This window comes from Corythoichthys intestinalis, chromosome 10 (assembly GCF_030265065.1).
Source record: "Corythoichthys intestinalis isolate RoL2023-P3 chromosome 10, ASM3026506v1, whole genome shotgun sequence".
In the NCBI taxonomy this organism is placed as follows: Eukaryota; Metazoa; Chordata; class Actinopteri; order Syngnathiformes; family Syngnathidae; genus Corythoichthys; species Corythoichthys intestinalis.
Genome location: NC_080404.1, coordinates 55,141,610 through 55,165,867, shown reverse-complemented (window position 1 = coordinate 55,165,867; position 24,258 = coordinate 55,141,610). Strand labels below are relative to the sequence as shown.

The window sequence follows — 24,258 nt, the reverse complement described above, 5'->3', positions numbered from 1 at the left end:
TTGATGTCCAATCCATTTGAAGTTGGAGGGATGGCAGCGATTAGGAATGACGGACGGTAGGTAGCAGGTAGCGATCCGCCTAAGCAGCCAAATTCAAAGCATCGCCATACTAAACAGAGTGGGCACTCCTTTTCAGTATGACACAAGTTGTCATAAAATTCATTTTCTGACCTCTGTGGCCTTTGATCTCATGAACCCCAGAATTGAATTACCTCTTCTGTTTCATATTTCAAACATATCCTGCAAGTTTCTAGTTACCTAACTACTGAGCTTACAGAGCCCCAATAGGGACATCTACAGAAATAAAATACATTTAAACAATCTGGTCCGCACCAGATAGTATGTGGTGCGCAACAGAAACTATAGCTGCACACCAGAAACAATCTGGTGCACACCATATACAATCAGGTTCGCACTAAAAACTATCTGTTGCGCACCAGATTGTTTCTATTGCGCACCAGATTGTTTCTGGTGTGCACCAGATAGTTTCTAGTGCGCACCACATACTTCCTGGTGTGCACCAGATTGTTTCTGTTGCGTACGCACCAGATAGTTTCAAGGCAAGGCAAGGCAAATTTATTTATATAGCACAATTCAACACAAGGCAATTCAAAGTGCTTTACATCACATGAAGATCATAAAAATCACATTTAAATCGACACAACGTAGAAACGAAGACAAAAGATCGCATTTAATCACAGAATAAAAATAAATAAATAAATAAAATAAAAATAAAACAAAAACTACTACTACTAATAATAATTGAAATCAGCAATGGAGATAAAAACAAGAGGAATAGAAAGCAGGTAGATTGAAATATATAGACAGTTATAGATATGCAGTGCTAAACAAAAGCGTTTTTAGCCCTGATTTAAAAGAGCTAACAGTTTGAGCATACTTCAGACGTTCGGGTAACTTGTTCCAGAGGTGAGGAGCATAATAACTAAATGCTGCCTCACCCTGCTTGGTTCTTGTTCTTGGAACATGCAGAAGACCGGTTCCAGACGACCTTAGGGGTCTAGATGTCTCATAGGACTCTAACAAGTCAAGCATGTATTTTGGTCCAAGGCCATTAAGTGTTTTGTAGACGAGCAGTAGTATTTTATAGTCTATCCTTTGACTTACTGGAAGACAGTGTAGCGATTTCAAAACTGGTGTAATGTGGTCCAGCTTCCTTGTATTTGTGAGGACTCTGGCTGCAGCATTCTGTACCAGCTGCAACTTCCTGACTGATTTTTTATCAAGACATGTAAATATACCGTTGCAATAGTCCAATCTGCTGAAAATGAATGCATGCATAAGTTTTTCCATGTAGAACACAGTAGAAATTATTTGTTGCACACCAGAAACAATCTGGTTAACATTAGCATTATGTAGCATTTAAGCTAGCGGACTTTTGCTATGCAAGTTAGCCAATTGTTCTTTTGTTTTTATTTACATTGTAATTTGTTTTTTGTTTTTTTTTATATCATTTGAGGCTAAACTCGGGCGCCAGTTCAGTCCTAGATTTAAGTAAAGCTCGACTAAATCCTGTATCATTTTTAGCACGCGGAAACAGCCTGTGTCCAATGCGCGCCTGAGCTTAGCCTCATACGATATAAAAAAAAAAATGAATAAATGACGATCTTACAAAAGAACAATTGGCTAATTTGCATTGCAAAAGTCCGCTAGCTTAAATGTTATATAATGCTAATTTTTACCAGATTGTTTCTGGTGCGCACTACAAACAATTTGGTGCGCACCACATACTACCTAGTGCGCACCAGATGGTTTAAATTTATTTTATTTGTGTCGATGTACCTTTAGGGGCTCCATATTTTCCAAACTATAAATTCCACTCAGAGTTGTCCGATAATGACGATAATTTTTACCAATAACCAATATCCAGATTTGTTCCAACTCCAAAAATCTGATACCGATATCAAACCGATACCGATATACACTGTATACGGTCGTGGACTCAACATATTATGGCTAATTGTATTGTGATGCCCCACTGAATGCTTTAATAATGATAAACGTAACAACTTCAAGGTTTTCCAAAATTAACAATCTGTGAAATACTAAGAGAACAACTTCAATTGCACCACTTTTTATTGCGACTGATCCACTCAATATATTTTAAAAACCCAATCTTGTTTAATTGATTCCGAGCCTGCTGAAATGATTTGATCGGGCCCCGATTTCCAATCTCGTGATCGGGACATCCCTAAGACCAATACATGTGTGTGATTTTGCGTGCTTGGAAGGATGATTACTGCGGACAAGAAACGCTTGATTGCCTGTTATTGGATTGCGATGGCGCCCTCCATTTCCCTAATCTGCGCTCCGTGTCCCCCGCCGTACATCTGTTTTATTGGTTTGTTTTTGTTATTTTTGGTCTGTGGTCGCCTCAGGTAATGTCCTGTCCTGAGGAAGATTTGCCTCCACGGCATTTTTAGATACGTACCGGCCTGACGTTGAGATTGATAGAAAATGAGTTTTGCCCCCTATGGTTGAGGATCCTGTCTTGCCTCGTGAGCCTGTGAGCGCCACCGCGGTGTCATTTAAAGGGTTATGGCAATGGCTGGGGGTCCGGGAGGGCTGATGCGTTCACTCATGACTAGAAACAATTAGACAAAGTCAGGTAGAGAGATTGTCGTTACCAGGATTAGCGATCAGGTAGCATAGAATAGAATATCAACTAAGACTGCGACAACTAATCAAACTAGGCCTGCAAGCAGGACTAAACGGGCCCTCGCAGTTTGTTGCAACTTGGACGCCATGCAAACTCGGACAGTATGCAGGTCAGAGTGGTGACAGATCGTCCCCCTCTAAACATCACATGAGAAGCTAACATGCTCGAAACGTGCCTCTTTTTTGAGATGAGAAACTGTTGGAGGCAGTCTTTCAGGTCTTCTGCGCGTTCGTTTTCAATTCAATTCACGGCTAGACTGGATTTTTAAATGAAGACTGGAGGCAAGAGATCAATACTGCGCATTTTTAATTTCAGAAATTTCTGGGTGCATTTACTTACAGAACAAGCTGTGAAGAGAAATGCACACTCAACAGAGAGCTCGGCTTTCCTTATATACAGATAAGGAGGTGTGTCTGGAACGTTTGGTGATTAGCTCTTTTCTTGGAGATCTTGCAAAATAGGTCATGACCCTTGCTGCGTTGGCAGTTAAAAGTCCATGAATATCTGAGGTGAAACTAATTATCAGCAGTTTCTGTGAAAAACAACTCCCTTCATGGTCATGCTTGCAAGCATATCAGAAGATCGCATTAGGTGAGATGCATACTGACTTCATTCACACAACAAGAAGAAAAAAAAAACCAATTGGAGACAGTACTACAAAAAAGGGGGCGCTACTGAGCCGTGCAGCCACACCCTTATTCAAGACCAAAATGAATCTTCAAATTGGGCCAATTCGACCAAGTTTGCCAAATTCCGTGGCTCTATAAAATGCCTTAGTCCATGAAAAAAAGTACTTCCTTTTAATGGTGAACATAAGGTCGTCACAGCAACAGACAGAGACATGTGGACATGGGGCTTAGAATGTAGTATTACAAAAGGTCTTGAAAGTACAACGACCAACCTGAAAAGAACTGGACATGTTTAAGTAAAATGAGTGCCTTTCTGTTGCCACTAGCGCTGTTGGGTTGATGCAAATGACCCCTACAGGAACCTTCAGGGTACAACTCTCACCAAGCACGGTAAGTTTGTGCAGATATGTTGTATTTCTGCCAACTTATGACTGTTCAAAATTCGTGGCGAGACAAAATGGCGACGGTCATTTTCACTTTCCTGTTTGGACCTCTCTGCTTCAACGAAACATCAATATTTTTCATCACCTGAACACGTCTAAAGGCTCTCCTGATGCAGGTTTGAGGTCAATTGTTTTTTTTTTCCCTTGGAGGAGGAGCCTGTCTCGCAAAAAAAAAAAGGATATTTCCTGTTCCCGATAGGGGGCGCTAGGCCTAATGGATAATATTTCAATGCAGTCGTGTTCAGGCTGGGATACCTCTCATACATGCTAGATGTGAAAAAGACTGCACCTTGTATCAGGGAATTGTTAGTCATATACTCAATTTGGCGTGTTGCCAAAAAAATGGCTGACTTTGGCAATCTACCCAGGTCAGGCCCGTGAATGAAAACTCACCATTTTGATAACTTAAGATCTCATATGGCTCATGAACAGTCTCACCAATTTTGAGGAATATCCAACTGACTCCCAAGGCGCCATCGTCTCAAATATATGCCCTATAAATCGGTAAAAATTTCACATTCAATCCAAATACCCGATTTCTTCTTGGGTTTGGAATATGGGTGCAAGAGACTTTTTGGAGCGGTTTTTCACAACGAATCGACTCCCCAAATTTCATTGCTCTACGTTGAAAAAACTTAACAGGAGAGGCCTTTTTGAAAAATTCAAGGGGGCGCCACTGAGCCATTTAGTGACATTTTTTCGCAACGTTGCAAAATTATCCAAATTTACGCAAAGTATGTGCAAATTTTGGTGAGTTTTCAAGCATGTTCAGGCCTCCAAATTGGCCATTTTCATTCGTCATGAAAAAAAAAATCCTTTGCATTCCAATAGGGCTTTCGCACCAGTTGGTGTTTGAGACAAAATAAATGAGTTCCAGTTCCTTGTTTGTGTGTAACGTGATGCTGTGTGCGCACGCCAGTGATTAGAGCAAGAGAGAGAGTTCACTGCTACACTCAGGTTAAGTTGCTGAATCAGGACAGTATTATTACAAAGTGTCGAGAGTTATATTTTCTTTTGTGTTGTCAGATCAAGTATGCCTTCTCTTTCTGCTCAGTGATCAGACCCCTGCCCACATTGTGTCCACGGGTAAATATAATTAGTTAAAGGGTATGAAAACGCAAAGGGGGTGTGAGACATCAATAGAACCGTTATGTGCCAAGATAACAAATATTGATAACGTTAACAAAAAAATCAATCACAACAATGAGCAATTATCGAAAATGACGAACATTTCCGAAAGTGTTCCGGAAACAGCCGAATGGGGCGGAGACGTCATAACAAGGAAACAAAAGGTCGAGGCGGGTGCCATCGTTGTTTATCGACGAGAGAGTTGCGTTCGTGTTTTATCAAAAAATCGCTAAAATGGTTCAAACCTGTCATGCTATGTGGTTTACAAATAGCCGTTTGTCGCAATGTAGTACCCATGAGTTCCCGAACGCGAGAAAAAGAGCTGGAGTACGCAGACAATGAGTAAAGTTCGTCAGTGCTAAGAGGGCTAATTTTGCAATTTTACGGGGAAAAGGGAACCTGACGAGCCAGAAGATGTGCCTACAACCTCAAAGAAAACAAAATTTATGCTAATTCCCAATCACTAAAGACCCACGAACTGCAAAGGAGTGAATTCGTGACCCGTATGTGAATAAATCGAGTGATTCGAGCATGTCTGTGGACAGGAATATCAGCTTGTAGAGATCGCAAATCACGACGACTTAAACGTACATTTGAGACAACAACTCTACCGAAGTTCTGGATTAAAGTCATTTCGGAATATCCCGACATCGCTAGGAGCGTGCTGAAAACTGTGCTACAATTTCCAACATCGTGTATTTGTGATGCTAGCTTCTCTCACTCTCCCATCTCGTCTCAACGAAACAAACTCAGCCCTCCCACTGATTCAGCGGGTGAGTTGTATTTTTTCCCTGCACTTAACACGACGGGGCTAAAAACAAATGCTATTTTATATTTGCGGTATTTTTCTGCCGCACATTGCCGGTGTTCTGACAACGTTGGCATGCGCGTAACGTTAAAGAGGACCGCGAATGCAGCGATTCCTCAGTACACACTACAAACTTTCTTTAAAGAAAGGAATATTAACTTACGTTTGCCATGTTTGGCGCACACAACAACTGCACGTAGCCCTCTCACTTAACGACTTCGCCGTGTCGTTAAGCGTTAATTTACGCCATTTCCGTGTTGCACATGTATGTTTGTAATGTAGATAGTTTTTTTAGCACCATTGGATAATATTGAGAGTCCAACTGAATATATAGACCCTACCCACGTGACGTCACAACTCCGCTCTCCTGAATGGTACCGCCCACTTGTCCGTCAAAACATAGTGTTAACCTGTTACGGCTACGTACATTTCTCCTATTTACGGCGTGTTTTTCTGCTCCTTAACATTAATAATCAAAATGGTGAAGGCGTGTGTGGCTGTTGGTTGCACTAACAGAGAAGATGGAAGGAGAGACTTGAAGTTTTACCATATTCCGAGGGATCCAAAGAGGAGAGCGAAATGGACGGCTGCAATTCGACGTGAAAACTGGGCACCAAAAAATCACCACAGACTATGTAGTAGTCATTTTATATCCGGTAAGATGCATTTAAGATATACTTAGAGGGTTTTGGGCTGACAAATAACCACAATTAAGATCATTGCGAGGCTAATCGCCGACAACATACGACGTAGTACGACATAGTTTCAAATTCAAGATGTTTGTGACTTCCCTTTCTTCCACCATCGTTATTTTTTGAATAATATTTAGCTGGTACCAAGTGAAAGAAACTGGCCTCGTCTACGGGGCTGACAAATAACCACAATTAAGATCATTGCTAGGCTAATCGCCGACAACATACACGTATGTATGTAGTGAGAGTGCTATCGCTAAACCATATAAACATTAAAAGCCTTAACTCCATTGACAAACGACATGAAATACATTAGACTTGACAGTGGACGTTAGCAATAACAAAAGATTTTGAATTGAAAATTTCGTAACTCACCTTTCCAAGCACAAGATAGATTCCTGCCGAACGAGGACCTGTTTCACCCAACCAGCAACGAAGTATTTATAAGCCTCCAAGCTCTTGAAGTTTTTCAAATTTTCGTGAGAATAGGCTGATTTTGTGTGGACAAGATAATTGTAAATATCAGCGTAGCAGATGTCAGGCAGACAGGGCGAAGACAGTGGGTCGAAAAACATCGATTTGGGCATCAAATATGGATCTGGCGACTGTATAGAACGAAGCTTTTCCACATAACGCCTTTTATGCAACACATCCAGTGAGTTTACGGCATCAGAAAGCACCGGGTCTTCCATGAAATGCATTTTAAATTCCTCGATCAATTGAAAACAATGCTAATACAGAGACAAATTGACGGACAAGTGGGCGGAACCACACAGTGAGCACGTGTTTTTGTGACGTCGGTGGGTAGGGTATATAAGAGGGCTTTTTTCACCGCCACAAAAGCTTTGGGAGCAAAATTTTATAAGGGTGCAAAATTTGACAGGACACCGGTCCGTGAAAAAAAAGACCCAAATCACACCGGTCCGTGGTGCAAAAAAGGTTGGGGACCCCTGCTCTAATCCCATTCATATTTGTGTCGGTTGGCAGAGCGAAACCGATGATAGCATATTAAATGATAATTATTCTATACATTATTTTGCGGTCACGGTGTATCAGCTTCACAAAAAGAAATGCAAAACAAACCATTCGGTGATTCTGTTGCCGCCGGACGGTGTTTCATCAGTGTGATTGCTCCCCTCAATGATCCTTTCATTAGGCTGCATTGGCTTTCGTTTGGGCTCAAATTGATAACCCAAAACACCAAAGAAAGGTTCATAACTCTCCTCGTCACCATTAGAAGAATGTTCGTTACGTCGGATTCGTCGCTGCAAATAGAAACAAAATTGTCCGCCATCATCGCCGCCATTCAGTTCTAAGCACTGAGCCTGTTGTTTCCTTGTAGTGACGTCACGCACACAATATGCTAGATTTCCGGCATCTCTGGGGCGGGTCCTTTTAGCTTGACAATCGACCTAATTTCTATCATTTTCTTGGTGTTGCGATGTGTGTAATTACACGAAGTGGCATGATATGAATTCAAAAGGCATGCGTTGATGGATAAATAATGGAATATTAGCATTTCCCCAGGTGTTGTCATACCCTTTAACGATAGCTCCACTATGTTCATAAGTAGCATAGGCGTGTAAGAGGACTGGCTTTGAAAGTGGGGGACCTATTTTATTTTATTGAACGGAGAACACGAGCACTCATGGTGACACTCGGGATGTACCATTCAAAGTTCATGTTCTGTGCTAAATTATTTCTTCAGCTACTGTTCCAGTTGTTTCGTGACTTGCAATGCTGTTATGTGATCATTTCAGATTTATCACCAGCCATTACATGTCCTTGTTGTGGATGTTAATATAAGTCCGTTCTTCAACTTAGAATGTAAAAGTTCAAATCGTCCTTTACTAATGTGTGAGCGCCACAAGATATCATTTGTGTCATTTGGCATTTATGTGTATGAATACACTGTTCTGTGAAAAAAAAGAATTACAAAAGGTGATTCACGCAAGTGTTTGCCTGAAAATGCTACGCGGCTTCCCTCTAGCGTACGAAAGTACTTACTACACAACTGCATTTTGCACTCATTCACTGCTATTTATTGACAGTTATGAAATCCATTTCAACTTAGAAAGCTGACGTCATTTCAGCTGCCATTGACGGCGTCAGGCCTCCCAGTCAAAATGGATTGGACGTGTATCGCCATCATTAGCAGCCATTGAGGTGATATAGTGGGACGTGGAGAGAAGCAAGTATTGCGAAGATCATTTTCTTTTGGTTGTGGCCTCACTTCCTGTTGCTTTTGGGTCGATTTTTGCATTTCAGGTTCACTTCCTTGTAATTTTGAAGCCACCTGTGTTACTTCCTGTTGGTTTTCTCCAATATCAGATCACTTCCTGTTGATTTTGTGTCACGTCCTGTTGATTTTTGGTCCATTTTTTGTTGATTTTAGAGCATTTCAAAGGTCACTTCCTATTAATTTTGACGCCACCTGTGTTACTTCCTGTTGATTTAATTTGGGGGCAATTTCAGTTCACTTGCTGTTGATTTTGGGTCAGTTCGTGCTGAATTTTGTTAATTTTGAGGCCACCTTTGTTACTTCCTGTTCATTTGGGGGCAATTTCATAACCTCCTGTTCATTTTAGATCACTTTTTGTTGATTTTTGGTCAATTTTTTTTTTTTTTTATTGATTTTGGAGCATTTCAGGGGTCACTTCTTGTTAATATTGGGCCACTTCCTTGCAATTCAAGGCATTTATTGGTTACTTCCTGTTGCTTTTGGGTCACTTTCTGTTGATCAATGTTTTGTTAATTTTGGAGCATTTCAGGGTCACTTCCTGTCAAGTTTGAGGCCACCTGTGTTATTTCCTGTTCAGTTTGTGCCAATTTTACATCACTTCTTGTTGATTTTTGGTCACTTCTTTTTGATTATGTCAATTTTGAGTTTACCCGCGTCAATTCCTGTTGATTTTTGTGCAATTTCAGATCACTTCCTGTTGATTTTGAATCACTCTCTGTTGATTTTTGTTAAATTTTGCTGACTTTAGAACATTTTGGGGTCACTTCATGTTCATTTTGTTAGTTATGAGGCCACCTGTGTCACTTCCTGTTGATTTTGGGTCACTTCCTGTAAATTTTTAGGCTACCTGCGTCACTTCCTGTTGATTTTGGGGAAATTTCAGATCACTTGCTGTGGATTTTGGGCCATTTCCTGTTAAATTTGAGGCTACCAGTGTCACTTCCTGTTGATTTAATGTGACTTCCTGTGAATTTTGTTCATTTTGAGGCTACCTGTGTCACTTCCTGTTGATTTTGGGGAAATTGCAGATCACTTGCTGTTGATCTTTGGTTACTTGCTGTTAATTTTAAAGCTCCATGTGTCACTCCCTCTTGATTTTCGGGCAATTTCACATGACTTCCTGTCGATGTTGGGTCACTTGATATTGATATTTTTTGTCAATTTTGTTTATTTTGGAGCATTTCACAGTCACTGCCTGTAAATTTTGTTAATTTTGAGGCCACCTGTGTCACTTCCTATTGATTTTGTGTCACTTCCTGTAAATTTTGAGGCTACCTGCGTCACTTCCTGCTGATTTCGGGGAAATTTTAGATCACTTGCGGTTGATTTTGGGTCACTTTCTATTGATATTTTTTGTCAATTTTGTTTATTTTGGAGCATTTCACCGTTGCTTCCTGTAAATTTTGTTAATTTTGAGGCCACCTGTGTCAATTCCTGTCGATTTTGGGTCACTTCCTGTAAATTTTGAGGCTACCTGCGTCACTTCCTGTTGATTTGGGGGAAATTTCAGATCACTTGCTGTTGATTTTCGGTCATTTCCTGTTAATTTTGAGGCTACCACTGTCACTTCCTGTTGATTTTGTGTGACTTCCTGTGAATTTGATTAATTTTGAGGCTACCTGTGTCACTTCATGCTGATTTGGGGGAAATTTCAGATCACGTACTGTCATTTTGAGGCAACCTGTGTCACGTCCGCTTTGATTCTGGGGCAATTTCAGATCACCTCGTTTGATTTTGGGTCACTTCCTGTTAATTTCCGGTCATTTTTTTGTTGATTTTGGAACATTTCACGGGTCACGTCCTGTTGATTTTTGGGTCACTTCCTGTTGATGATGGTGAAATTTCAGATCACTTCCTGTTGATTTCGGGTCATTTTCAACGTTTTTGTGTGTATCGGGCCTTTGGAAATCAATTGATACATTGTATTCTTCTCTATATTTTAAAAATGTTGAAATACGTTTTTGTCAAAGTTTAGCGGAATTGTACGTTTTCACCAAAAACTGCCTGCCAACATTTGTCAATTTCGTTATTTTTTTTTCTTTATTCACAATTCAAAAATTCCATTTTTTTTCCCACAAAAAGAAAGAAGATTCAAATTTTCGTGGAATTAATAAGATCCAATTTTCATGTGACCTCGTTGACTTCTGATCGGAAGCGTGCAGTGCACGTGTTTGACCACCAGGAAGAGCAACGCGCTGCGAAGCGACGGGATGACGCAGGTAGACCAAACGAAGAAGAGTAGAAACTACAGAAGAAGAAACACATCTGTATTACTCACGCTTCTCAAGAAGAAGAAGAAGTGGCGAGTCTTACGAACGGACTTTGTAGCAGAGAAACTCAAATTATTTTGGACGAAATTAGACGTTGGAGGCGCGTCTGGTAAGAAATTGCCTTTCTTAACCCACGTTTGGACCGGCAAAAGGCCTTAAACCCTACTCCGTGTCCGCCCGGACCAGAGTCCATTGACAAAACGTTTGATTTTTTGTCCCCGAGTCACGTAGTTGCTTGGCGGACAAACCAGAAAAAAACGTCACACAGGAGTGTTAAATGCAGCTTTTAGCATTTTAGTCAAGAGCCGAAACGACCAGAACGTTGTTGTTCACGTCCCGCTAATTTCAGGATTCGATTTAAGAAGGTGTCACGTCACCGTAAAACATGCACTCAATTCTTATATTTGAGTGTCGTTAGTTGTCCTCCTGGCGTTTTTGTGGTTTTATTTTTAACGCTCTTAACTCGAGAAATAATCGGCGATGTGCTAAAGTGCTGTCTCTCGATGACCACCTGTCGTTTCTGTGAAACAGGAAGGAAAACGAAAGTATGTGCGGTCAGGGTGACTAGTCCAATTCTACTGTAAAACCGGCCCAGTTCCGTTAAATAAGCAACCTCACATTCAAGAAAATAACCAACTCTATTCATATTTTTGTGTCATAACTAGAGAACAATCAACCAACAGTGGACACTGTGTAGTGGAATGTTTCGTTTACAGGCATCATGGGAGATGTAGTTCCAATTAGAAAAGGTTTGAACTGTCTTTGGTTTCAGTAAACACTGATAGAGCTGAGACAATGTATCGTGATACTTTGTAGCCCAAAAGTGTTGTTAATCTTACTTTAAAAAAGTAATTAATTATAGTTACAAATTACTTCTCCTAAAAAGTAATTGCGTTAGTAACTCAGTTACCTGAATGTAAGAGTAATTGGTTACTTGGCAAAGTAACTGGTGATAATTTTCATGTTTTAAAAAAAAAAAGGTCACACTATGTTAAAGGGATCCTCTATTTTTAAGACAAGTAATTCTTAAAAGATAAATGTTAGTATGAGGTATAACAATTTGATATTAAAACCCCTCTTAAAGAGCATACGACACCAGAAAAAAAGTCTTAAATGGCATTATTATGTGAATTAGAATCATATTTTGAGACGATTCGACTATATACAACAATTTAGCAAAGCACAGATGACGAGAAATTAGTCTTTTAATCTGCCGGTTAGCCACGCCTACCATTATAGGGCTTTAGCGTCCCCAACAGGTGGATGACGTCAGCGGTAGACTGGGCTCATCGGTTTTACTATTCAGCCCATTGAGGGGGAATTATTTAGAACGAGGAAAACGCGACGAAGAGAGCCACAAAATGTCATTGTTTCAGTCTCTCTACTCCAATATTTTTTCAGGATATTCTTTTTATCCAAGTATTTTTCCCCAATAGCTATATAAATGGCTTGAGAAGGACCAGTCAGCCCGTCGAGGGGGAACTATTCACAATGAGGAAAACGCGACGAAGAGAGCTGCAAAATGTGATTGTTTCTGTCTCTTTACTTCAATATTTTTACAGGATATTCTTTTTACCCAAGTACTTTCCCCAATTGCTAAATAAATGGCATGGTCATGACAAATAAGTCTTGTGCTGAATGGAATATGAAATAATAAAAATGCATTTATTCAGGACGACATGGCAAAATTACTCCATAATGGTCGACTTCACCTTTACTGTCGCACCTCCCGAACGATATTTTATGACACCTAAATCGGACATATGTCATTTCCCTTCCCCGGCTTCGGAGAATGTAAACAAACCAGAAGGCGTGACAGCTAGCCGACATGCTAACCCGAACCGAGTGATGTTTCAAAGTCTTCAAAGCAGAAAATCACACATAGCTATCCTGGATTATTTGACATGACGACCCGGTTGTCGATTGTCTTTGCGGATCGGCAAACCGCCCGGCGGAGAGCAATTTACAGTTCGTTCCCCGGAGGAGGGTGGCTGGAGTTGTTGTGCAGCTAACGTGCTGCTGCTAATGAGCATAATGTCCATATCATTCAGGAGCATAAAATACCGCGTGTATTATGAAATAAACATGCTTTTTCGTGTCACAGGCACTTTAAGCTAGCGGACTTTTTCTATGTAAGTTAGCCAATTGTTTTGCTGTACATAGATCCTCATTTAAAAGAAAGAAAAAAAAACGTTTGAGGCTAAGCTCAGGTACTTTAATTTTTCATGTTCCTTATCCGATAACTCGATTATTCGAACTAACTAGTCCATCGATTAATCGACTACTAAAATATTTGATAGCTGCAGCCCTAGTCTATAGTTTAGAAGGACTGAATCAGGGGCATGGAGTATGGATTGTGGTCATTGTGTCTGAAGTTAATGTATGTCTAGTGGTTGCATTTCCATATGAACGGCTGTTGTCTGTCCGACAACGACTTGCCAATTCAAAAGCACTTGGGTCATTTTTGCTACCTCTGGGTTTTCCAGGGAAGAGGCCATATCGGCCATTGGACTAGTAGGAGTATCAGAATTCTCTGGGACTTCTAGTGTTAAAGGGGAAGTTCAGAATTTTAGATATTAGGCTTTATCTTGGAGTTAGCGGAGGTTTATTTAGTCGTTGGAGTTGACTTGAACAAATTCCGTGCTGTTTGTCAGTTATTTGTTAGTTTCATGGCTCCGGAGTGGCTAAGCTAGCACGAATCAATGGTTGTTGAAATAGACTCCATCGACTAATTAAACCCCCGCTAACTCAAAGATTAATTATGTGAAAAATTCAATTACATGTGATGACATTTTTTTCTTATTTTTATGTTCAGGCAGCAAAAGGAGAAAAAATGGTAAAAAGTAACTGATAAGTTACTTTTAAAGTAACGAAATGACTTTTTTGAAGTGTAATCAGTAATCAGTAGTAGGTTACTTTTTAAGTAATCTGTGACGACACTGACTGTCGCCCTCCCCCCAGCGAGCGAGCATGGCGGGCGAGCGTCTCCCCGGCAACCCGCCGGTCCAGATCGGCCCGCGCCTGCAGGCGTACCCCGAGGAGCTGATCCGTCAACGCCGGGCACGCGACGGGCAGACGGAGCACCTGATTCGCTGGCGCCTGGCGGACGCGACCTCTCCGCCGGGCGGCTCCCCGACGGAGAACGTCCTGATGTGGATGTCCGCGGAGGACGTGTACGCCAACTGCCCGTCGCTGCTGGGCGAGAGGAAAGCCCACCCTACGCGGGAGAAGGCAGAAGAGTCGGGAACCTTCGACCGGGTGGAGCTTCGGGACATGGAGGAGGACGTAAAGAAGCTAGTGCGCCGCGCCAGGACGCAGATGTCCAAGGGCGGCGAGCCGTCTTCGCTGAGCGTGACGCACACCATCCACGTGCTGAGCGCCTATGCCGCCATCGGGCCGCTGGCCGCCGTCTTCAAGGAGACGGGCGCCCTCAATCTCCTTATGGAGCTGCTGTGCCACAAGGAGACGCAGACCCGGCGCAGCGCTAGCAAGATGCTACGCGCGCTAGCGTCCCACGACGCCGGTAAGACTTCAAATTAGGAGTGGGAACCTCTTGTTACCTCACGATACGATACGATTTGCGATACAAAGCTCACGATAACGATGATCTGACGATACGGCGAAACAACGATTATCAATACATTGGTCAGGAAATCATTCTAGAATATTCAACAACTAATAAACAGAGAAACAAGCTTCTGCTGTGAATTGGAATGAGTTTATCACTAGTAGGCGTCCAATCCATTTGAACTGGGAGGGTGGCAGCGAATGAACGAATGTTTTGCCGGACCTGGAACGAAGATGCATTTTGCGCGTTTGGTAACAAGCAATCCGAACTTTTAACAGCATGTCTGCCGTACGCACACACGGACGTGCACAGGAGGCGATAAATCGCGGCGGAAAAATTACCGCCTTCATTTTTATTTATCGTGTGATAAATGGAATTATTGCATATTGCGACAGGCTTACTATTATGGTGGAAGATTTTGGTAGCAACTTGTTGGTTAATTTTTTTTTTTTTTTTTTTAAGACATTGACATCTTTTTAAAACAATATCTCGATTCTTGGTAGGAGCATATCGATAACCTTTTGGGATACAAAGTATCACGATATGTCACCATTTCGATATTTTGTCACACCCCTACTTGAAATCTTTTCCACTTTTATTCGGTAAACACAACGATTTACAGTTAATCATCATAGCCGCGTTGTAGACAAAGTCGTAGACATTTCCTCGCCGGTGACATGTCGGCGCCCCCCCGCAGGGAGCCGAGCACACGTGCTGCTGTCGTTGGGCCAGCAGGACGGCATCGAGCAGCACATGGACTTTGACAATCGCTACACGCTGCTGGAATTGTTTGCCGAAACCACGTCCTCTGAGGAGCACGGTATCTCCTTTGAAGGCGTTCATCTGCCGCAGGTGAGCTTCATTTGAATGCCAATGGAATGGCTTGGATGATAACTTCGCCTCTACAAACATGGCCGTCCTGAGGCCATTTTTGTGTAATCTGTGTGTGTGTTAATATTTGCTGCAGATTCCCGGGAAGCTGCTCTTCTCCTTGGTCAAGCGTTACCTGTGCGTCACGTCGCTGATGGACAAACTCAACACGGCGGGAGCGGACTGGACCTCCGACAGACAGGAAGCCGGGAGCCCCGGCCTCGGCCCCGCCGCCTCCTCCGGACACTCCCGGCTACGACTGCGCTGCGAGTTTGAGTTAGCCATGGCTATGGCTAACCTGATCTCCGAGCTGGTGCGCGTCTTGGGTTGGGATCGTAAGCTCCCGCGAACAGAGGACGCGGCGGCGCCCACCTTCCGTTCGATTTTCCGGCCTCGCTCCGGTCCCGCCCCCGCCGCGGAGGCCGCCGCCACCACCGAGAAGAAGGCGGAAACCGGTTACAAAACGCGCAACGACTTTCCCAGGCGCTCGGCGTACGTTGAGTACGTGCAGGAGCGTTTGAAAAGAGGCATGACGGTGCGCATGTTGGAGGACTACGAGGAAGTCAGCGTCGGGGACGAAGGAGAATTCCGATACAGCAACGATGGGTCGCCGCCAGTTCAGGTGAGACGTCCTTGATGCCCTATGCTCTTGAGTGCCACTGAAGTCCGGTCATCTTTCTGTTAGTAGTTGAAATTGGTCGATCGGAGTTAGCCGAACGAAGTTAGCCGAGCGAAATTAGCCGATCAGCCAATCGAATTTAGCCGATCGAAGTGTGCCGAACAAAATTCGCCAATCAGCCGATCGAAGTTAGCTAATCGGCTGAACGAAATTAGCCAATCAGTCGATCGAAGTTTGCCGATGGATGTTTGCCGAATAAAGTTAGCCAATCAGCCAATCGAAGTTAGTCAATCAGCTAATCGAAATTAACTGATCGAAGTTAGCCGATCGAAGTGACATGAACAAGCGTGCCGACCGAAGATAGCCAATCAGCTGATTTGAGTTGGCCAATTTAGCCGATCAAAGTTAGCCGTTCGAAATTGGCCGATCGAATTTAGCCGAAGGAAGTTAGTGGAACGGAGTTAGCCGATCAGCTAATTGAAGTTAGCCAGTAGAAGTGACTTGAATGAAGTGTGCCGATCAAAGTGAGCCAATCAGCTGATCGAAGTTGGCCGATCGAAGTTAGCCAATCAGCCGATCGAAGTTGGCCGATCGAAGTTGGCCGATCGAAGTTGGCCGATCGAAGTTAGCCAATCAGCCGATCGAAGTTGGCCGATCGAAGTTGGCCAATCAGCCGATCGAAGTTGGCCGATCGAAGTTGGCCAATCAGCTGATTGAAGTCAGCCAATCAGCTGATTAAAGTTTGCCGAACAAAGTTAGCCAATCGAATTTTGCCGAACAAAGTTTGCCGAATGAACTTAGCCAATCAGCCGATCGAAGTTAGTCAATCAGCTAATCGAAATTAACTGATCGAAGTTAGCCGATCGAAGTGACATGAACAAGCGTGCCGCCCGAAGATAGCCAATCAGCCGATTTGAGTTGGCCAATTTAGCTCATCAAAGTTAGCCGTTCGAAATTGGCCGATCTAAGTTAGCAGAAGGAAGTTAGCTGAACGGAGTTAGCCGATCAGTTAATCAAAGTTAGCCGATCAGCTAATCGAAGTTAGCCAGTAGAAGTGACTTGAATGAAGTTTGCCGATCAAAGTGAGCCAATCAGCTGATCGAAGTTGGCCGATCGAAGTTAGCCAATCAGCCAATTGTAGTCAGCCAATCAGTTGATCGAAGTTTGCCGAACGAAGTTAGCCATACGAATTTTGCCGTACGAAGTTTGCCGAATGAACTTAGCCAATCAGACGATCGAAGTTAGCCGATCAAAGTTGGCTAATCAGCCAATCGAAGTTAGCTGATTGAAGCTAGCCGATCGAAGTGACATGAACGAAGCGTGCCGACCAAAGGTAGCCAATCAGCTGATTTGAGTTAGCCAATTAGCCGATTGAAGTTAGCCATTCATCTGATTGAAGTGACCTGAACGAAGCATGCCGACCGAAGTTAGCCAATCAGCCGATCGAAATTAACCGTTCGAACTTAGCCAATCATCCGATCAATGTTAGCCGAAGTTAGTCAATCAGCCGGTTGGAGTTAGCCAATTAGTTGATTGGTTGACTTCGAACGGTTAACCTCAATCATCTGATCGAAATTAGTTGATCGAATTTAGTCAATCAGCCAATCGAAATGACCCAAACGGACAGTGCCGATTGAAGTTAGCCAATCACCCGATTGGAGTTAGCGAATTAGCCGATTGAGGTCAACCGTTCGAAGTGAGCCAATCATCCGATTGAAGTTAGCTGGACAAATTTCACCAATTAGCCGATCGAACTGACCCGAACAAAGAGTGAGAAGAAGAGAATTTAGTCAATCAGCCAATCGAAATGACCCAAACGGACAGTGCCGATTGAAGTTAGCCAATCAGTCGATTGAGGTTAGCCGATTGAAGTTAGCCAATTAAGACTGAAGTTAGTCAATTAGCTGATCGAAGTTAGCCAATCAGTTGATTGAAGTTAGCCGATTGATGTTAGCCGATCGAAGTTTGTCAATCGAGAAATGAGTCTGATCATCTTGACTCAATGAACAAAGTCAAACGATCTGGACTTGGATGCATGCAGGTGTACTGGAACGCCCTGTGCAGAACTTACTGGGTCCACTGGCACATGCTGGAGATTGTGGCAGGCGGCGAGAGCGGCGGCACCAACGGGACGACGGACAAGGACGCTCTGGAGAAGGTGTCGACCCTCACGCGGACTGTCAGGCTAGCGGCGGGTAGGAGGTTCTCCGTTTTGCATCCAAGCCTGGCGCCGCCTCTGCTTTAATCGGTGTTTTTTTTCTTTGCGCTTCAGCCAGCCAGAGCATGTTCTCCAAGCCCCCGGGTGGACTCTACGCGCCGCCTTACCTGTCGGAGCGCCCCGGGACGGGCGAGGCCGAAGGCGGGGCGACGCTGACTCGCGCTGAGTGGTGGGAGGTCCTCTTCTTCGTCAAGAAGCTGGAAGCCAAAGAGCAGCGCGAAGCCATCCGACTACTGATGCGTGGCGAGCAGGTAGGTCCTTGCTTGAGCTTGTAAGCGGTTCCTGCAAAATTTCTCCATTTGTTTGTTAATGGAAAAAGCATAGAAATGTTTCAATGTATCTTGCCCAAAATTAATAGTTTATTTAATTAATAGTTTAGCACTGACAAGTTGGATTGGATGTTCAGCGTCGTCAATGGCAGCCAATGAGTTCATTTTGGGGCAATTACAGGTCACTTCCTGTTGATTTTGGGTCTCTGAACAGCAAGTGAATGTCCTAAAATGAAAAGGAAATGATTATTAAATGCCTTAAAATCAACAAGAAGTGACCTGAAATCCCCTAAACTGAATGATAGATCGGTAACACCTTGTCCTCAGGAGGTGGAGACGGACGACCCTGCGTTGCTGGGCCTGTCTGTATCGAGAGACGCCGCCGAGAAACTGGTACTCTACCTGGAGCGCCGCCTGCCGCCTTCCTGCCTGGGCGAGCTGCTCTGCTCGCACGCCCTGGCCAAACACTACCCGAGGTCCGGCGGGGACGACCCGAGGTCCGGGGACGACGCGTCCTCTTCCGGGTCGGCGTCCCTCTCCAAGCGGGCCAAGAAGGAAGCCCCGGACGACGCCGAGGGCGAGCTTCCCGCCGAGGTTTACGGGAGCTATCCCGACGGGCTTGAAGAAAAGATCAAGGGTGAGAAATGCATTTGCGTATGGCTGAAATGGGAAAATGGAAGCGGAAAAGCCGCAGTCTGTTCTAGGGAGAAGTAGAAGTATAAAAAAATACTGAAGTAATGACTAAACGCCAGTCTTGTGGGCATTTACAGGTCACTTCCTGTCGATTTTGAGTCACTTCCTGTTCATTTGGGGGCATTCTGGAGTCATTTCCATTTCAGTAACCCAAAAATCAACAGGAAGTGACCCCGTAGTGCCTCAGAATTTATAGGAAGTGACCAGTAAATGCGCCAAAATCAACAGGGAGTGACCTGTAAATGCGCCAAAATCAACAGGGAGTGACACGTAAATGCGCCAAAATCAACAGGGAGTGACACGTAAATGCGCCAAAATCAACAGGGAGTGACACGTAAATGCGCCAAAATCAACAGGGAGTGACACGTAAATGCGCCAAAATCAACAGGGAGTGACCTGTAAATGCGCCAAAATCAACAGGGAGTGACACGTAAATGCGCCAAAATCAACAGGGAGTGACCTGTAAATGCGCCAAAATCAACAGGGAGTGACACGTAAATGCGCCAAAATCAACAGGGAGTGACACGTAAATGCGCCAAAATCAACAGGGAGTGACACGTAAATGCGCCAAAATCAACAGGGAGTGACACAAAATCAACAGGAGGTGACCTGCAAGTGCGCCAAAATCAACAGGAGGTGACCTGCAAGTGCGCCAAAATCAACAGGAGCTGACCTGTTAGTGCGCCAAAATCAACAGGAGCTGACCTGTTAGTGCGCCGAAATCAACAGGAAGTGGCCTGTAAGTGCGCCGAACTCAACAGGAAGGGACCTGTAAATGCGGCAAAATCAACAGGAAGGGTCCTGTATATGCGCCGAAATCCACAGGAAGTGACCTGAAAGTGTGCCAAAATCAACAGTTTAGGTGCGCCAAAATCAACCAGAAGTGACATGTAAGTGCGGCAAAATCAACAGGAAGTGACCCTTTAATGCCTCAAAATTTATAGGAATTGACCCAAAATCAACAGCAAGTGACACGTGAGTGCGCCAAAATCATCAGGAAGTGACCTGTAAGTGTGCCAAAATCAATAGTGTAAATGGGCCAAAATCAGCCGGACGTACCCCGTGAAATGCGCCAAAATCAACAAGAAGTGACGTGTAAGTGCGCCTAAGTCAACTGTGTAAGTGCGCCTTAGTCAACAGGAAGGGACCCTAATCAGTAATGCCTCAAAATATATAGGAACGGACCCAAAATCAACCTGAAATGACATGTAAGTGCGCCAAAATCAACAGGAAGTGACCCTTTAATGCCTCAAAATTTATAGGAAGTGACCCAAAATCAACAGGAAGTGACACGAGAGTGCGCCAAATCAACAAGAAGTGACCTGTAAGTGCGCCAAAATCAACAGTGTAAGTGCGTCAAAATCAACAGCTTAGGTGCGCCAAAATCAACCAGAAGTGACATGTAAGTGCGCCGCCAAAATCAACAGGAAGTGACCCTGTAATGCCTCAAAATTTAAAGGAATGGACCCAAAATCAACAGGAAGTGACCTGTAAGTGCGCCAAAATCATCAGGAAGTGACCTGTAAGTGCGCCAAAATCAACAGTGTAAATGGGCCAAAATCAGCCGGACGTACCCCGTGAAATGCGCCAAAATCAACAAGAAGTGACGTGTAAGTGCGCCTAAGTCAACAGTGTAAGTGCGCCTAAGTCAACAGGAAGGGACCCCGTAATGCCTCAAAATATATAGGAACGGACCCAGAATCAACAGGAAGTGACCTGTAAGTGTGCCAAAATTTATAGGAAGTGACCCAAAATCAATCAAAAAGTGACATGTAAGTGCGCCAAAATCAACCAGAAGAGACACGTAAGTGTGCCAAAATCAACAGGAAGTGACCCTGTAATGCCTCAAAATTTATAGGAACGGACCCAAAATCAACAGGAAGTGACCTGGCAGTGCGCCAAAATCAACAATGTAAATGGGCCAAAATCAGCCGGACGTACCCCGTGAAATGCGCCAAAATCAAAAAGAACTGACGTGTAAGTGCGCCTAAGTCAACAGTGTAAGTGCGCCTAAGTCAACAGGAAGGGACCCCGTAATGCCTCAAAATATATAGGAACGGACCCAAAATCAACAGGAAGTGACCTGTAAGTGTGCCAAAATTTATAGGAAGTGACCCAAAATCAATCAAAAAGTGACACGTAAGTGCACCAAAATCAACAAGAAGTGACCTGTAAGTGGGCTAAAATCAACAGTTTAAGTGCGCCAAAATCAACCAGAAGAGACACATAAGTGTGCCAAAATCAACAGGAAGTGACCCCGTAATGCCTCAAAATTTATAGGAACGGACCAAAAATCAACAGGAACTGACTTGGCAGTGCGCCAAAATCAACAGGAAGTGACCTGTTGGTGCGGCAAATTCAACTGGAAGTTTCCTGTAAATGCGCCAAAATCAACTGGAAGTTTCCTGTAAGTGCGCCAAAATCGACAGTGTAAATGGGCCAAAATCAACCAGAAGTGACCCTGTGAAATTCTCCAAATTAAACAAAAATTGACTAAAAGCCAACAGAAAGTGTGCCAAAATCTACAGTGTAAATGGGCCAAAATCAGCAGGACGTGACATAAGTGTGCCAAAATCGACAAGAAGTGACCTGTAAATGCGACAAAATCAACCCGAAGTACCCTTTGAAATGCGCCAAAATGAAACTCATGAGTTGCCAATGACCGCCATAGATGTACGATTTGTTTGAAGTGGGAGGGATGGCAGCGAATGTTCTCTCAATTCAATTCACAGCAGAAGGATGAGACGACTGTGTTTTTCTGTTCCGCGCCATTCTTTCGGCCTGAAGTCCTGATTCCACCTTTTACAGTCTTTGACATGCCTCGCGTCCTGGCCAAGAAGACTCTGCCGGAAAAGGTGGAAGAGGTGGTGGACATCCTCCAGAGAGGAACATCCAGGCGGGACCCGCTCCAGACCTTGGCCGCGGTGGTCTTCATCAACGGTCTGCTGGAGGACAAGACCCCTCAGGACAAGAACTCCTCCAGGAGCGACTCCGTCCAGAGCGCTCAGTCAGTCCCTTCTCGGACTTCCTCAGCCCGTTCCTCTTGTCCTTTTCCCAAACTTTGGACCTTCTTCTCTCGCAGGGACAAAGTGGTGAAGCTGTTGGTGGAACTCCTGGGCTCCTCGTGCAAGAACGTGGCGCCATGCGCGCTGAGGATGACTCACTCGCTCATGCGTCGCTTCGAGTGGAGGGTCTCCTTCGCCACGGAGGGCGGCGTTAAAGCCGTGCTGACCCTCATGCAGGAGATGGCCGACGTGGTGAACCTGCAGCGTCTGGCGCTAGCGGTCAGGAGATACGTCTATAATATATAATGTTTTTAAAATTTGTTGAGAAATAAGCTAGTTAGGACTTTATTTGAATGTCAGTGCATTGACTTTAATGGGAATGTCACCCCTACCAACATGGCTGCCAAACCTGACCACTGATTCTATAGCAGATGTTTTGATGTTGATAAAATTAGCTGAGAAATGAACTAGTTAGGACTTAATTTGAATGTCAATGCTTTGACTTTGATGGCAACGTCTCCTCGGGGCGGCCATGTTGGAAGGGGTAATGAAAAGGTTTTTTCAGGTTTCTGCTGAAATTAGTCATTACAATATAATATGTCCAATCCACTTGAAGCGTTCATTCGCTGCCAGATGTCCCACTTCAAATGGTTTGGACGTCTAGCGCTGTCAATTGTAGTTGCTGAGTAAATAGCGGGTGCTAAGGAATTGATAGAAGGATCTTTTAAAATTAAGTTTAAGCTTTTTTTTTTTTCCATTAATGGATGGAATGATTGATTGATATGAAGGTGGTCTCAGGGCAGCCATCTTGGTAGGGGCAAAGATCTAATTTCTGTAGACATCCAATCCGTTTGAAGTGAGAGGCAGACAGCGAATAACGTTGTTCGCTGATTTGATGGGAACGTGGCCCCTACCAACATGGCTGCCAAATCTGACGGCATCTGCTCCAAACAGATTGGATGTCAAGTGGCATCAATGCTAGCAATAATGGATTTTTTGGACGTTGTTAAAATAAACTTTTGAAAATCGGCTGAGAAATAAGATAGTTAGGATGGGATCATTGACTATGATTAATGGAAACGTCCACTCAGGGCGACCATGTTGGTAGGGGCAAAGAAAGGTCTTGCTTCTGTGGTGAATTTCAGTGATTGGACATCCGATCCATTTGAAGCGGGAGGCTGACGACGAATGAACCTTGGTTTGTTTGCTGCTCGAATGGGCACGTGACCCCTACCAACATGGCCACCAAACCTGATGGCATCTGCTCCAAACGGATTGGATGTCAAGTGGCATAGACCCTAGCAAATGGGTCAATAGCGGATTGTTTTGACGTTGTTAAACTTTTGAAAATCGGCTGAGAAATAAGATAGTTAGGATGGGATGATTGATTATAATTGATGGGAATGTCTCCTCAGAGCGGCCATGTTGGTAGGGGCAAAGAAAGGTCTGTTGGGAATTTCAATGAGTAAACATCAGGTCTATTTGAAGCGAGAGGCAGGCATTCCACTCCAAACGGATTGGACGTCTAGTGGTGTCGATGGCAGCCACTGAGTCGATAGCGGATGTTTTGACATTGATGATACAAACTGTTTAAAATCGGCTGGGAAATGAGCTAGTTAGGAGTTTTAATGTCAATGGATGGAATGATTACTTGGAATGTGGCCTCAGAGCGGCCATGTTGGTAGGGGAAAAGAAAGGTCTTCTGCTATGAATGTCAGTGAGTAGACAGCTGATACATTTGAAGCGGGAGGCTGACAGCAAATGAACATTGGTTCGTTCGCTGCCAGGCCTTCCACTTCCAACAGATTGGACATGGACTAGTTGAGACTTCGAGTGTCAATGTATTGACTTTGGTGAGAACGCGGCCCCTACCAACATGGTCGCCAAACCTGAGGCTATCCCGCTCCAAACTGATTGGACTTCGTGCCGTCGATGTTTTAGTGTTAATGAAATACTTTTTAAAATCAGCTGACAAATAAGCTACTTATTTTCATGTCACTGGGTGGGATGGTTGATAGGAATGTCGCCTTAGATCCGCCATCTTGGTAGGGGCAAAGAACATGCCTCTGTAGAAAACCAACCCATTTGAAGCGACAGGCTGACAGCGAATGAATGTTGGTTCATTTG

At 43.9% G+C, this 24,258-nt stretch overlaps 1 protein-coding gene across 1 annotated transcript in view; it reads left to right on the top strand.

The window, feature by feature from the left end:
* Positions 1-10,859: 10,859 nt before the first annotated feature.
* Positions 10,860-24,258, top strand: part of LOC130923073 (cullin-9) — a 76,202-nt gene continuing 62,803 nt past the window's right edge. The window contains exons 1-9 of the mRNA XM_057848494.1: positions 10,860-10,998; positions 13,851-14,412; positions 15,155-15,309; positions 15,425-15,949; positions 17,988-18,141; positions 18,219-18,415; positions 18,761-19,070; positions 21,935-22,133; positions 22,209-22,410. Coding sequence (XP_057704477.1) covers positions 13,860-14,412; positions 15,155-15,309; positions 15,425-15,949; positions 17,988-18,141; positions 18,219-18,415; positions 18,761-19,070; positions 21,935-22,133; positions 22,209-22,410 — 2,295 coding nt within the window. The 5' untranslated portion in view covers positions 10,860-10,998; positions 13,851-13,859. The remainder of the gene's footprint in view (positions 10,999-13,850; positions 14,413-15,154; positions 15,310-15,424; positions 15,950-17,987; positions 18,142-18,218; positions 18,416-18,760; positions 19,071-21,934; positions 22,134-22,208; positions 22,411-24,258) is intronic.